Genomic DNA, 15,465 nt, shown 5'->3' with positions numbered 1-15,465 from the left:
GGAACAACACTATAACACACATTTGTATGACTAGTCACAGATCGACGGTGTAACTTCAAAACACAGAGGCAGATATTAAAATGGAGTCAGATTGAGTTAAACCTAAATTGAATAACTCGGCGCGCTGAAAAGACCGAACACGCAAGAGACCTTCATCCGCCACTGGATACCTTCCTTGGGCCAGGTGCGCGGACCTTACACCTCCATATTATTAATGCATCTTGTTTTCTTCTAGAGCATCAGTGAGCGTTTGAACTTTTTGAAATAGTTGCATGTAAGTCTCTCAGTTGTCCTCAGCGTGAGAAGATGGATCTCAAAATCAAGGTCAAATACATTGTACTGTACGAGAGCACAAAATGTCAATTACGCAGAATGCTGTAATTTTCCAAGAAATAATAAATTAACTTAACTGTATAGTGTATAATTGATAATGATGGTGAAGTAGATTTTGCTGTACTGCAGTAGATCACAATTTACAATCATATTTAACATGAAGTCATGAAGTCACTCACCGAACACATGAATTGAAACACTTGTTTTTGTATAGGTCCATTTCAGTCCACCTTCACCCTCAATCCTGAAGTAATATTGACCAATGTGATTTGATCTGAGGTCATGAAAAACAGTGGTACAGTTCTTGTCTTTCAATTTTCCAGTTATTTTCCCTTTCATTAAGGAGTTATGGCTTGATGTGCTTGAGTTAAACACTAGATTTTTGTTCATATCAGTCCCGTTCTTGAACCACTGTCCTGTAGCTCTCTCAGTGAGGTCTTTGTCATATTGATCCTGAATCTCAAATCTGCACTTTATGATCACACAGGATCCATTGAGAGCTTCGATCTTCTGCGGCAGACTGATGTTGAAATCTCTACAGCAAACAGCTACAGTACAACACACACAATGAAAAGCATTCAAACACAAGCAGAAATAAACACTGAAGCATTCAGACACACCAACACATTTCTGATGAGTCCTAAACTTTTTTTCCCCGTTTTATATATAATTGCAGTAATGGATCATTTCTATAATAGGTGAACATAAGAAGAACAACAGCAACAGTGAAATCTACCTCAAACACAATTATATTAACTATTAATGTATTTAATAATACATTATAAATAGTCTATTTTGAATGAGATCCCAAACTTCAGAAAACATTTTGTGTATCAGTCACTATATGAATTAAAGTTACCGTATATTTTCATGCATGCAGACTAAATGTAGTTAAGCACTTAGAACTGTTAATTTACTAGTTAATTTAGCACTTAATCTAGTTAATTTAAATTCTCAGTCACACTGAACAGGTCACACTTTACTAGATGAAGAAGAAGAAGAAGAAGAAGAAGAAGAAGAAGAAGAAGAAGAAGAAGAAGAAGAAGAAGAAGAAGAAGAAGAAGAAGGGAATGAAAATCAAACCTCGTAAGAGAAAACAGAAAAGAATGCTTTTCTCTGCAGTGCCCATCAGACGCTCAGTCCCTGTGGGGAAAAACACACTTGCATTTGCAGAAATTACAAAAAGGATTCATGAGAGTCACATATTAAGCTCCACAAATAATGCAAACTGATTGTTTTGAAATATACAAAATTAACATTTATGAAATGTTTAAAAGTTTCCAACCAGAAATGAGAAAAGTCAAACCAGCGTAAATTCTGAACTGCTGCTGATTTGAGACTGAGCGGAAGTGTGTGAATCACAAACACAATATACTGACTGAACTTCCTGTGTCAGCAGCAACTTAGGTGTTCCTTTAATCACTTGTACATTCATGAACTTTTAGCATTTTTAGCATTTATAACAAACTTTCAGCATTTTGTAGTGGTTTATGTTCAGAACTCCCCTTCTTTCTGTTGTGGAATGATAGAAAATATTGTTTGGGTTGAATTAGTGCTGGAAAGCTTTAGTTGAAATTATTCAGCAGTTTGTGTGCTTGTTTTGATTGGTAAAAAGTGTAAATTTGTGATTTAAATTTGTTTTTGTTGTGTTGTGAATCTTTTGTGTGATTTTGTGTATCAGTTATAACTCACTTCATCTTTTGAACATTTTCTCGTGGCACGTCAGCTCTGTGGAAGTTATCAATTTTCTTTTCTAAAAAGCATGTGTTCATGTTCAAATGTAGCTATATATGACCCTTACAGGAAGAGAAACCAATAGGTCAGACTCAGACAGGACTGGCATTTATAATTAAATTTATATTTCTCCCACACCTCTGTCACACTTTAAACTGTCTAAATGTAATTGCATTACAACTTTTGCATTCTGGGCCTTATTTTTGCTATAGGCCAACCTGGGTCAAAGTGGTTTTTATAGGGGCTGTGAAGTCAGTTCCTCGCAAGTGCAAAAAACCCTGCAGAGTCAACATGATGTACAACAAATTGCATTAGCGTTTGACAACAACAAAGTGTCAAAAAGTGTTTTCATTTTGAATTGTAAATCTTATTTTTTTATTAAAATCTAATAAAATAAGTTTATTAACAGCTGAGGGCAGCTGTATTCTAGCCTGGCTTCTATGACTGGGTTGGATTCCTCTTAGCACAAGTCCTCTGAAGTACGTAGGCGCTGAGTCCTTGCCTTGGAAGATAGCTATCCGAGGATAGCCATGTTTCATCTCAATACTGACCCCTTTTCAAAGTTAGCCGTCTTTGAGCCTCTTGCCTGGACTGTGTTATCTCCCCTGTTAGGGTTTTAAGTAGATAGCCCACTTTCCGTGGTCTGGGCAATCTTCAGCCTTGCCTGAGGAAACTGCTATTCAAGGATAGCTGTGTTCTAGCCCGGCAACTACTCCCCTTATTAGGGTATTTAATTAGCGGTCTCCTTGAGCCCATTGCCTAGACTGTGCTGTCTCCCCTGTTGCCGGTACCCTCCACCCCCCTCCAAAAAAATAAATAAATACATTTAAAAAATAAATAAATTTTCATAATTCCCAACGTATGTATATATAATGCTGAAAGAAAAAAAGAAAGTTTGTTTAGAGCATTTTTAATATACAGTAAATAAGCACCAGTTAAGCTGCGAGACCAAACAGACCACTAAACATGCTGCCTCAACCTGACTGTACATGCTAATATACGGATCCATTCAGAATAACTAAACCACTGTCCAGCGCATAATCTAAAATACTCATGCTTTTAAGCCAAATTCACACTGAAAAGAATAATTGCCATCTGGATGTGAGTCACTCTTCTATCCGCCATCTCTGATGAAATCGTCCATGTTTTCTCTGCATTAGCGCTGTATATATAACTTATTACTTATTACTAATGCATTCCCTTACTGGATCCTTGAACTTTCCAGAAGTTTACCGGTTTCAAATTACCTCCTTGGTAGTGTCCTTTATAGTGTCATTTCTAATCACCCAGACACTAATGCTTTGACTCAGTACTGGCAACATGTCAGAAGTGCCGGTACACAAGAAAAAGTGCCAGAACGCTAAAGACTAAGACATTGAAGTGCCTGTACTGCGTACCGGCCCACTTCAAGCACTGATATAGCCCACTCTCTGTGTGAACGGCCCAGGGCCTTGGTCCCTTTCTGAAGAAAGGTTAGATGTGTGTCTGTCACTTCCTTGGTGCTCTCTCACCAGGTGGAACAGGCATGCGCCGCGGCATGGCATAAATGGCATTTCATTCAGGACGCAGCGCGAGCCCCCTACAGGGGGAACGTCTCGGGTTACGCATTTAAACATGGTTCCCCAAGAGGGAATGAGATGCTGCTTCCCCTTGCCATGCCTTCAGCGTGCTATGCGTTCCGCCGCCCATTTTCCTCATACCTTTCCTTTAGAACAGTGGTTTCCAATCCAGGAGACTCCCACTGCACATTGTGTATGTCTTCCTTATGAATAAACCTGACTGATAGCATCAGAAGAGAACTCCATGAACTCAACTGATTGTGTCAGATAGGAGAGACATCCAAAATGTGCAGTACTGTGGTTCCCCAGGACCAGGACTGAAAATCACTGAAAGCATGATTAAAGAAACAAAGAAGAATATAAAATGTGCATTTATTGTTAGACAGTCCATATAATGGTTCACAAAATTACATAAACGTGTAGTATTTAAAACAAAATAGAATAGAATATTTATGCACACTCTTTTTTTTTGCACAATCTTTATCAAATTAATCTCAACTTTTATCTTTTTTAAATTACAAGTATAACAAACCAATAGCAAAAGTGCATGCATGGAAAAATAAATGTTTAATTCAAACATCTAAATAGATTTGAATATGCCAAGAAATGGATATTCAGTTGGCAGCGAGGCATGGTCTTCATGCTTTTACAATGTATCAAGACATGGGATCCACGTGAAATGTGTTTTTTTTTGTTAATGAGTTATCCAGTTGGAGGACATCGAACATATTTGATTTTTAAGACGATTCTAGAACATACAGTATATCGCAGTGTATGATGTGTCTTATAACTGACTTATTGCCACTCACCTCCAACTCCCACTGCAATCTGTAGAGGGTCACTACAACAAAGAATGCAGTCAGCTCCTGCTGCTTATACATTCATGAACATAAACGTTTTATCTCTTTTGTAGCATTTTTAGTTTATTAATAAGCAAGTTAAATTTTTTAACTCCTCTTCATACTAGAAGACTGACATGTTTGAATCAGTGAAAGAAAAGCTCTAGAGTGTCTGTTGAAGTTGTTCAGCAGTTTGTATGCTTGTTTTGGTTGGTAAAAAGTGTAACTTTGTTTAAAACCTAAGGTTTTTGTGTTGTGCTTTGAAAATCTTTTGGTGATTTTGTGTCAGTTATAACTCGCTTCATTGGTCAAATGTTTCTGATAGCACTTCTACAAAGTAATCTATTTTCTTTTCTTAAAGCATGTGTTCCTGTTCAAGAGTAGCTATATATTAGGAAGAGAAATCAATAGGTCAGATAGGACTAGAATAATTAATAAAATTTATAACACGATTAAATATATATACGTGTCTGAATGTCATTGCATAGATACAAAATGACAAAGCAAGTGGCCTTAGCAAAGAAATTTTGCAAGAGCTTTTCTTAGAACTGACTACCCTTATTTTGCTTAACCAGCCTGGGTCAAAATAATTTTAGTGGATGTGTGAAGTGAAGTCAGTTCCCTTTATGTTCACACAAAAAACCCAGCAGAGTAAGCATGATGAACAACACATCACATTAGCGCTTGACAACCACAAAGTGTCAAAAACGTTTTGTTGATTTTGAATTCAATATCTGTTGTTTTTTTGCTCTTTATAAAATGTTTTGCTTGAAAAACCTAAGAGAGTGCCCAATGTGAGTGCTTTCAATTGGTCCCAAAAATACAATATTTATTAATTATTAATTCCAAAATATTTGTAAAAAAAACTAAACAATTATTTCAATAATAAAATAATGTTTTTAATTTGCAGTACATGTAAAACAATACACGTAATACATTTTTGAAAACAAGAATTAAAATCTGTGGGAAAATATTTGTTAAAATGCAATTGATGGACACGCAACATTTTTAAAGCCATTAAATATAAAGTTTTCTGGAGAATTGTATTAGGGTATTTTCAAAACCATGTTCATACTCATGACATTTCACAATATCTGCTACTTGGAATAAATTGTATAATAAGTATAATAATTATTTAAATAAATGAATTAATTAATGGATAAATCATTGTTATCTGCACCGTATGTCAGAAAAGCATGTGAGCTCATGATTTACACTTATTTTATGCACAATTTACATAATTGTTTTTTTTCATCTACAGAATCGCTAGATGTTTTACATTGTGTGAATCACAGAACTGAAAGTCACATGCAACCTGAGGGAATTTGTGTGTGTAAATATATATATATATATATATATATATCTGAAGCTGTCCTGTTTCAGGCACCAAGATGTTCAAGTTCCACAGGTTGCGAGATAGAGCACATCCCAAAGATGCTCAGTTGGATTGAGACCTGGGGAATTTGGAGACCAAGTCAAAACCTTTGCAGTGTGGCAGTGTGCATTATCCTGCTGAAAGAGGCCACTTCCACCAGGGAACACCACTGCCATGAAGGGGTGTACCTGGTCTGCAATTATATTTAGGTTGGTGTCGCGTGTCAAATTTACATCCACATGAATAACCGGACCCAAGGTTTCCCAGCAGAACACTGGGCAGGGCATCACACTCGCTCCACCGGTTTGTCGTTGTCCCACAGTCCATCATGGTGCCATTACTTCCCTGGGAAAATGGCACACACATACACAGCTGTCCACATGGTGTAGAAGAAAATGGGACTCATCTGACCAGCCAACCTTCTTCCACTGCTCCATCGTAGGTGCTTTCAAGGGTGGACAGGGGGTCATAGGCACTCTGGTTAGTGGAGTTGTGACAAACTGTACCAAACCACACAAGTGAAATGAGGCAAATACGCTGAAGGGGGCGCTGTTGTCCAACACATGCAACAGTCAGTAGAGCTCTCTGCCCTGTAACCAGCAATATGCTAATATTGTTGATAAATAACCCTTAACGAAACATATGAATAATCATATTTTAAAAATTGACAATCTATACAGATGGTTGGACAGTAAAACAAATAGGGTGATAAGGGCAGGGTTGAAAAGTTGAGAGGGATGGAGTATGGAAATGAAACAAAAGGCAAGTTTGGTGGGTTTACCATGGTAATACCTTGATACAGAATGATTACCACATTCATGTTCTGACGTTCCAAGCCACTTTGAAGAATCATACACTTGTTTTATGTCCAAAAAATGCCCCTGCTGAGATATAAAGGTGAGAGGAGTCTGTCAACAGCTCTTCCTCTGCTTCCTTCAACTGTTTGTTAGTGCACATGTGGTTTTCAAAAACCAGCTGAACTTCAACTGAATTAATATGCGGTGAACCCAAAAAGTATGTGGACACAGTGTCACAATGTCTAAATATCAATCAGTCATGATACAAAATGACAAAGATGCATCCGCAAACAAAGACTTATTCAGAACTAACTTCCCTACTCCGTGCTTTATTTGTTAGCCTATGTCAACTGCTATCAATGTGCTTTTAGTAGATGTGAGAAGACTGTTCTTGTCAAGTTCACACAAATATAGCAGTGAAACTACAGCACCATTCATCACATTAGTGTTTGACAGCCACAAAGAGTCAAAGTACTTTTTTGAGTTTGTTGTAAATAATATTATGTTGTAAAATATGTTAACATATTTTAAATAAATGTCCCTTTTGTTGTTGTTGTTGTTTTCTCTGTATGACATGAAATCACAAAACTGGTGTATGTTATTCTAAAAAAATTAAATGTAACTAAATTTCTCCAGAATTTAACTTACAATTGACTGACTTTATTGACACAATGAAAAATCATTGCAAAATTAAACTAATGGGAAGTGTGACGGCAGCTTCTGAACTTTAAGAAGTCAGTCACCATCATCTTCAGTATTAAAAATAAATGTGGCAGCACTATCAGCTTCCTGCTCAGCATTCACACATTTAGAAGAGCTTTTCAGATCCACTCTATTAAAGGTAACTTTTTTCTCCAGACCAAAAGCATCTTATACAGTCTAATCAGATAGTTGTGCACAAGAAATAAGGATATTTTAAATAAATGTCACTTTTGTTGTTGTCGTTGTTTTCTCTGTATGACATGAAATCACAAAACTGGTGTATGTTATTCTAAAAAAATAAAATGTAACAAAATTTCTCCAGAATTTAACTTACAATTGACCGACTTTATTGACACAATGAAAAATCATTGCAAAATTAAACTAATGGGAAGTGTGACTGCAGCTTCTGAACTTTAAGAAGTCAGTCACCATCATCTTCAGTATTAAAAATAAATGTGGCAGCACTATCAGCTTCCTGCTCAGCATTCACACATTCAGAAGAGCTTTTCAGATCCACTCTATTGAAGGTAACTTTTTTTCTCCAGACCAAAAGCATCTTATACAGTCTAATCAGATCGCTGTGCACAAGAAAGAAGTGGCATATAAACCATTTCAGAAGAAGCTTGTCCAGAAGAACTAAAAAAAAATAATAATAATAATAATTTGAAAGGTGTTTACTGGTTACATTTTAAATGTCCCTTTTGTTGTTGTTGTTGTTTTCTCTGTATGACATGAAATCACAAAACTGGTGTATGTTATTCTAAAAAAATAAAATGTAACAAAATTTCTCCAGAATTTAACTTACAATTGACCGACTTTATTGACACAATGAAAAATCATTGCAAAATTAAACTAATGGGAAGTGTGACTGCAGCTTCTGAACTTTAAGAAGTCAGTCACCATCATCTTCAGTATTAAAAATAAATGTGGCAGCACTATCAGCTTCCTGCTCAGCATTCACACATTCAGAAGAGCTTTTCAGATCCACTCTATTGAAGGTAACTTTTTTTCTACAGACCAAAAGCATCTTATACAGTCTAATCAGATCGCTGTGCACAAGAAAGAAGTGGCATATAAACCATTTCAGAAGAAGCTTGTCCAGAAGAACTAAAATAATAATAATAATAATAATTTGAAAGGTGTTTACTGGTTACATGTTTTCTGCTATACTGGTTTAATTTACACACAACTATAAGCAAACCATTAGGCTACTGAATTACCAATAATGCCTTTTGAATTACATGTTATAAATGTGAGCAATGCATATCCACTTAAAAATATATATTTTTTGCATTGTAATGCCATTAAAAAATCAACACAACATGCTACACACACACATTTGTTTAATTATTTTTAAAGTGTCAAAAGACTAAACCTACAAATCTTGCAGTAAAGACATTTTCTTAACCAACTCCCTTTTATATTTTAAAGACCAATTCACACTGTGAATTGTGAATTGTCACTTCTCAGACATTCCACGACCTGACAAACACCATTTGAGCATGTTCAACTAGCGAAAATGGGCTCTGACCAACTCCAACAGACACCGACGGGAGTAACACACTGATTCGACAACACCCGATGAACTGTCTGTTAACATTTGTCAATGTCTGTCTGTCTGTGCAATGTGAATTGGCCTTATGCAAAAAAACTTATACAAACAATCAAATGTAAATATGTAGAAAAAATAAACAGTCCTGCTATAAGTAAACTAGCATTTAAAGTTAAAAAAAGAGAGAGAATTTAATACAAGCATACCAGAAATGAGAAAACAGTCTGCCCTGTGTAGTTACAGTTGCTGAATTACTTACACAACATTCAAATGATAACATATATTGCAACTTTCTATTTCTCAACATAAATCCTGTATTTTCTGTGATTGTTTTGGCAAATAGGGCTATATAGACTTTAAGGTTTACAGCTGTTCACACTAATGAAATATATATATATATATATAACATTACACCCTGATCTGAAGCTGATACAGTCTAATCAGATATGGATTAAATGCCATGTAAATATTATAAAAAATAAATTATTTAAAGCAAAATCTTCTTAAAAAATAACAATAATAAAAGCATGGGTTACAGTGTGGTACATACTCTCGAAGTAAATGGGCCCAGTTCGTAAACATTAAAATACTCACTGTTTCAAGAGTATAGCCACAAAATGTAAAGAATATGCATTTTTGCATGATTTTAGTATTTTGTAAGATTTTATCCAATTATACAACTTTGTTGCAATGACAATGCAATGTAAGGGCAGGGCAATACTCCCTCCTCTCCAGCGACCTGTCACTCGTATGAGATTAACAAAGGACAATGATTTAATTGGTTTCTGGTGGACAAAATCCCACCGTTTCACTCCAATGTGTGTCACAATGCCTCACTGTAACCTCCTTTTTTCTTTTTTCTTTTTTTTTTAAGAACTTGAAATATTCATTAAATGGCTAAATTGTCTTGTGTCCACAGAAAAATGCTATCGTATGACTATATACATAACTCAGAAGTTATATGGTGTTTTTACTTTTTTGGTTCTTTTAGCTTCTATTTTTTAGCTAATATTCATTGTAATTACATGACAAAACACTGATTGTGTGCGCAATTCTAGCTCAGATGGTGATATTTTCATATGTTGTGTCTTCTGATGGCTGGGAGAACACTGCTCCCATCTTTCTCCCCTGCTCTAGTATGGTTTGATTTTTCTCAGACTTCATTACAGCTGAGATGCCGCTGTTGAGCTGATCACCTCCTATTGAGCTCTCTGCCTCTGATAGTCCACCAGGATAACATCGGACCACAGCGTAGTCAGTTGTCAGCGAGGAGACGCCTCTGATCTCTTCTGACTCTGGTTGGATGTTTGTGAAGTCAATGGAGGCATAATGGAGTTCTTTCTCAGCTCCAGTAGGAGACAGCATGGCATTATTGGCATAAACAGGGCTACTCTCATCCTCCTGTTGAACAGATGAACAAATCAGCAGTGGAGAGCTGTGGTGTTTTCTGCTTGTAAAACATTTATTTAACAGAAGTTGCAGCATTTTTTTAAATGAACAGTGTACTTTGAGGGAACTCACCCTGTCAGTCAGAATCAGTCCAGTGCCACCGTCTCGTCTCGTGTTGCTTTCTCTTCTGAAAAATATATTTCCATGTGTCCATGATCAAAAAATATTGACATTAACATCAGCCATGTATGGATTTGAATTTTGACAAACAGGGTAAATGACTGGTGTAGTGACCTTCGCCAATGTGAACATACCTTGCACAGATAAGTAAAATGCCACATATGATCGTCATCAGAGAAGCCCCAACAGCAACTCCAACCAAAAAAAAGAAATGGTGGAAACCTGATAATATTTAAAAAAAAACACACACAAAAAATGTTTTTGGAGAGCCACTAAAAGATATTTTCAGTTATATGAAATAAAAAGCATCTAATTCTAATAAAGCTATTGATTCCACTCCCTCCTCTCTAGAAGAATGATCTGAGCAGCAAGCTTGAATTGTGGTTAGTAACAAAACGTGTTTGTCTTGTAAGCAAAAGCACGTCGTTAAGCAAAAAAGAATGCTCTTTTACAGCTTTTCATACAAACATTTACATAAAAGTGTGTGATGTGTGAGGCATTTATCCTTTGCCCTTTCTCTAATGTAACAACTGGAAATGAACAACACCAACAGAACTGTTAAAATGTATAAATAACGGTATTTAAGATGATGCATCTGTAAATACATTAAGCATTAAACCTTAAAAATCAATGTCTGTAAAACGTACCTGACACCTGAGGAGTGACATAAAACCGTTGACTTGCAGTGCCATGAGTGTTGTTGCTGGCACACTGCAGAGTGGATGTGTGTGTGAGAGACTGATGAAGAGTGATGGAGCTCCTCAAGCCTGTGCTGCTCAATCGCTCTTCACTGATGAACGTGTTTGAAGAGTTAGTGACAGGACGTTCAGACAGATGCCACTCCAGTTCAGGAGAGGGATTCCCATCAGCCTCACAGAAACACACAGTTACATCAGTTCTGGCACAACTGGAGGATGGAGAGATTTTAGGGGCATCTGAAAGTATTAAAACAACAAAACAAAAAAAAAACTGAATAACTACAATGATTCTGCTGCGGAACACAAAATAAGTTATTTTGAAAAATATCAACAGTCAGAAGAGTGCATTTGCAAAACAATCTAGTCTTACTGACTAGAATCCAGACTGGTCTGAAAGTCTGAAGCTACAATATATACTAAAAAAATCAATGTCCCTGCATTTAAATAAAACGTAAAAACAGCAATGTGGTAAGTTTAACTGGACAAATGAAAGGCCTTTTAATTATTATTTGGCCTTAAACGTAATAAAGATCAACATTTTTATAGCTAGTAGCTATTATTGCATCACAACACAATAACAGTGTCATAACTGAACATTTTATAATTTACTTTACGTTGGTAATGAATGTGACAAGGTAAGATTGGTTGTTATGTAATACTCACACTGAATGTCCAGCATCACTGAAGAGTTTTGTGTGCCATGTTGGTTCTGAGCTGTACAGTGGTACCAGCCTCTGTGTTTCAGGTCGATCCTATCGAAGGTAAGAGTGTGTCCAGTCTGCAGCTGCTCCATCTGTCCTTCACTCTCTCTGGACCAGGTGTAGTTCAGCACTGCTGGATTTGCATCACTGCTGCAGGTCAGAGTCACTGAACTGCCCTCCAACACAGAGCTGGAGGTATTCACTGAAGCTGATGTATTTTTAGGAGCATCTAAGAGGCAAAGATAAAATATTGATATTGCAAAGCTAACTGGCTTACTGGGAAGGTTGAGTAGCTAATATTTCTGTCAGTTACATACTGTATACAGTGGCCTAATTATTTAGACATAATATATGAATGCATTTGCATTAGGTAACAAAATATCAAAACAAGTGGCATTTATTTTAAGGTAGCCAAACCGTGTGCAACACAGAGCTGGAGGTAATTCCTGAAATTGAAATGTTTTAAGGGGCATCTGAGAAGAAAAGATAAAAGATTGATAGAGGAAGGAATAACTGTATGAATGAGATACTGTATAAAATTTATGAAAAAGTATTGGGATGCAAGCTTCATTAATGCATTTGCATGATGATATTTAGACATTATGTGTGGCTGAAGCATTCAGAACTGTTCAAATATTTTGGGGCCACTGTGTATATATATATAGGGTTCAAAAGTTTATATACAGTGGGTACGGAAAGTATTCAGACCCCCTTAAATTTTTCACTCTTTGTTATGTTGCAGCCATTTGCTAAAATCATTTAAGTTAATTTTTTTTCTTCATTAATGTACACACAGCACCCCATATTGAAAGAAAAACACAAAATTGTTGAAATTTTTACAGATTTATTAAAAAAGAAAAACTGAAATATCACATGGTCCTAAGTATTCAGACCCTTTGCTCAGTATTTAGTAGAAGCACCCTTTTGATCTAATAGAGCCATGAGTCTTTTTGGGAAAGATGCAACAAGTTTTTCATACCTGGATTTGGGGATCCTCTGCCATTCATATATATATATACTTATGATCTCTGTTTTACTACTGGCTCTGTCTTCCTCACACTGGTTAGAAAAGCGTGATGGTAACTGTGAAAAAATGTGGGTTTTTTTGTCACAGTTAAGATCACATTTTTTCTAACCAGTGTGAGGAAGACAGAGCCAGTACTAAAACAGAGATCATAAGTAGGCCTACAGTGGCATGCGAAAGTTTGGGAACCCCTTGCAGAATCTTTGAAAATGTGAATAATTTTAACAAAATAAGAGAGATCATACAAAATACATGTTATTTTTTTATTTATTACTGTCCTGAGTAAGATATTTTACATAAAAGATGAACCCTTCGTTCTTAATACTGTGTGCGGTTACCTGGATGGTCCACGACTGTATTTTTGTTTTGTGATGGTTGTTCATGAGTCCCTTGTTTGTTCTGAACAGTTGAACTGAGCACTGTTCTTCAGAAAAATCCCCCAGGTCCTGCAGATTCTTCAGTTTTCCAGAATCTTTTGCATATTTGAACCCTTTCCAGCAGTGACTGATTTTGAGATCCATCTTTTCACAATGAGAACAATTTAGGGACTCAAACACAACTATTAAAAAAGTCCCTCAATTGAGTCCCTCAATTGTCCTCAGTGTGAAAAGATGGATCTCAAAATCATATAATTAAAATTATAATTTTGTTCAAATTATTCACAATTTCACAGATTCTGCAAGGGGTTCCCAAACTTCCGCATGCCACTGTGTATATATATATATATATATATGTAATATTATATACATAAAAATTGTCACAATCAAATGTGTGAATAATGTTGAAGCGAGCGATTGTGCTGATGCATCAGCAGTCATTTCAGTCATGTGTTTTGCACATACACACAGAGGTCATTTCAGTCATGTGTTTTGCAAATGCACACAGAGACTACTTTCCTGTCTAGAGTCCAGATGTACTTGGTCTGAAGATCTGAAGCTACAATGTCTGGAACTCAACAGCCAATGATTGAAGCACTAATGAGAATGAATTATGAGATTGTGAACTTAACGCTCTAAATGTGTCCTAGCATTCAAATTAAACTGAAATAAACAGCAATGTGGTAAGGTTAACGGAATAATTTAGAGGCTTTTAAATTATTTTTTGGGCTCAAATTGAATCGAGATAAGTAGCTATTATTGCGTCATAACGCAATAACAGTGCCGCAACTGTTAATTTGATAATTTACTTTACGTTGGTAATGAATGTGACAAGGTAAGATTGGCTGTTATGTAATACTCACACTGAATGTCCAGCATCACTGAAGAGTTTTGTGTGCCATGTTGGTTCTGAGCTGTACAGTGGTACCAGCCTCTGTGTTTCAGGTCGATCCTATCGAAGGTAAGAGTGTGTCCAGTCTGCAGCTGCTCCATCTGTCCTTCACTCTCTCTGGACCAGGTGTAGTTCAGCACTGCTGGATTTGCATCACTGCTGCAGGTCAGAGTCACTGAACGGCCCTCCAACACAGAGCTGGAGGGAAGCACAGACACTGATGTGTTTTTAGGCGAATCTGAAGGGAAAAAATGGGTCTCACAATAAAAATCACAATAATATGATTGATATCAATAAAAATCACAATAATATGAAAACTAAAAAGCATCTCAAAGCCTCACTTACACTGAACATGTAATGTGATGCTGTGCTGTGCTGTTTTGTTCTCGTCCTGTAGCTGGTAGGTTATAGTGCAGGTGAAAGTGACTCTGTGCTGACGGTGAGTAGCAGTGAAGTTCAGATCAGAGATGAGCTCCTCTAGTCTGCTGCTCTCACTGAGGGGGATTCTGGGAGTGGAGCTCCATGTGAGAGTTGGTGGAGGAGAGGAGCAGAGAGTCTCAGCAGAGCAGCACAGACTCACAGAGCTCCCCTCCAACACCTCCTTCTGGTCCTGCACCTCCTTCTGATCCTGCACCTCCTTCTGCTCCACGTACAGCTGCACTGTGGGTTTGGGGGGAGAGTCTGAAAAAACACACAGAGTCGTGGTCAAAAATGTACATACAGTATTTGCAAAATGTTAAATATTTTACCAAAATAAAAGGGATCATACAAAATGCATGTTAATTTTTATTTAGTACTGCCCTGAATAAGATATTTCACATAAAATACATTTACATATAGTCCACAAGAGAAAATAATAGTTGAATTTATAAAAATGACCCCGTTCAAAAGTTTACATACACTTGATTCTTAATACTGTGATATTACCTGGATGATCCACAGCTGTTTTTTTTTTTTTACTTGTTCTTCAGAAAAATCCAACCAAATCAACTATTATTTTCTCTTGTGGACTATATGTAAATGTCTTTTTCTTTTGTTTTTCAGAAAAATCCTTCAGGTCTCACAAATTCTTTGGTTTTCCAGCAATTTTTGCGTATTTAAACCCTTTCCAACAATGGCTGTATGAGTTTGAGATCAGTCTTTTCACACTGAGAACAACTGAGGGACTACTACAGAAGGTTCAAATGGTCACTGATGCTCCAGAAGGAAAAACGTATTAAGAGCCAGGGTTGTGAACTAAATATCTTTTCTCTTTTTTTTCTTTTTTTTTTCATTTAGTACTGCCCTTCAGAAGCTACAGAAGATACTCACAT

General features: G+C 36.5%; 2 protein-coding genes across 2 annotated transcripts in view; both read right to left on the bottom strand.

The window, feature by feature from the left end:
* Nucleotides 1-1,462, bottom strand: part of LOC107574991 (sialic acid-binding Ig-like lectin 7) — an 8,716-nt gene extending 7,254 nt beyond the window's left edge. The window contains exons 1-2 of the mRNA XM_016261409.1: nt 1,417-1,462; nt 726-881 (exon numbers count right to left, since the gene is read on the bottom strand). Of these exons, the coding sequence (XP_016116895.1) occupies nt 726-881; nt 1,417-1,462 (202 nt within the window). The remainder of the gene's footprint in view (nt 1-725; nt 882-1,416) is intronic.
* A 4,398-nt stretch (nt 1,463-5,860) lies between these two features.
* Nucleotides 5,861-14,833, bottom strand: LOC107574990 (sialic acid-binding Ig-like lectin 10; the record flags this gene model as incomplete). Its single annotated transcript, XM_016261407.1, has 9 exons — nt 5,861-6,009; nt 6,074-6,185; nt 6,252-6,317; nt 10,059-10,292; nt 10,413-10,467; nt 11,012-11,015; nt 11,108-11,395; nt 14,124-14,390; nt 14,498-14,833. Coding segments are annotated over 9 exons (1,511 nt in total), but the record flags the coding sequence as incomplete, so codon positions are not given.
* Between the last annotated feature and the right edge of the window lie 632 nt (nt 14,834-15,465).

This window comes from Sinocyclocheilus grahami, unplaced genomic scaffold, assembly GCF_001515645.1.
Source record: "Sinocyclocheilus grahami isolate Dianchi unplaced genomic scaffold, SAMN03320097.WGS_v1.1 scaffold2428.1, whole genome shotgun sequence".
NCBI lineage: Eukaryota > Metazoa > Chordata > Actinopteri > Cypriniformes > Cyprinidae > Sinocyclocheilus > Sinocyclocheilus grahami.
This window is presented reverse-complemented; position numbering and strand designations above follow the sequence as displayed.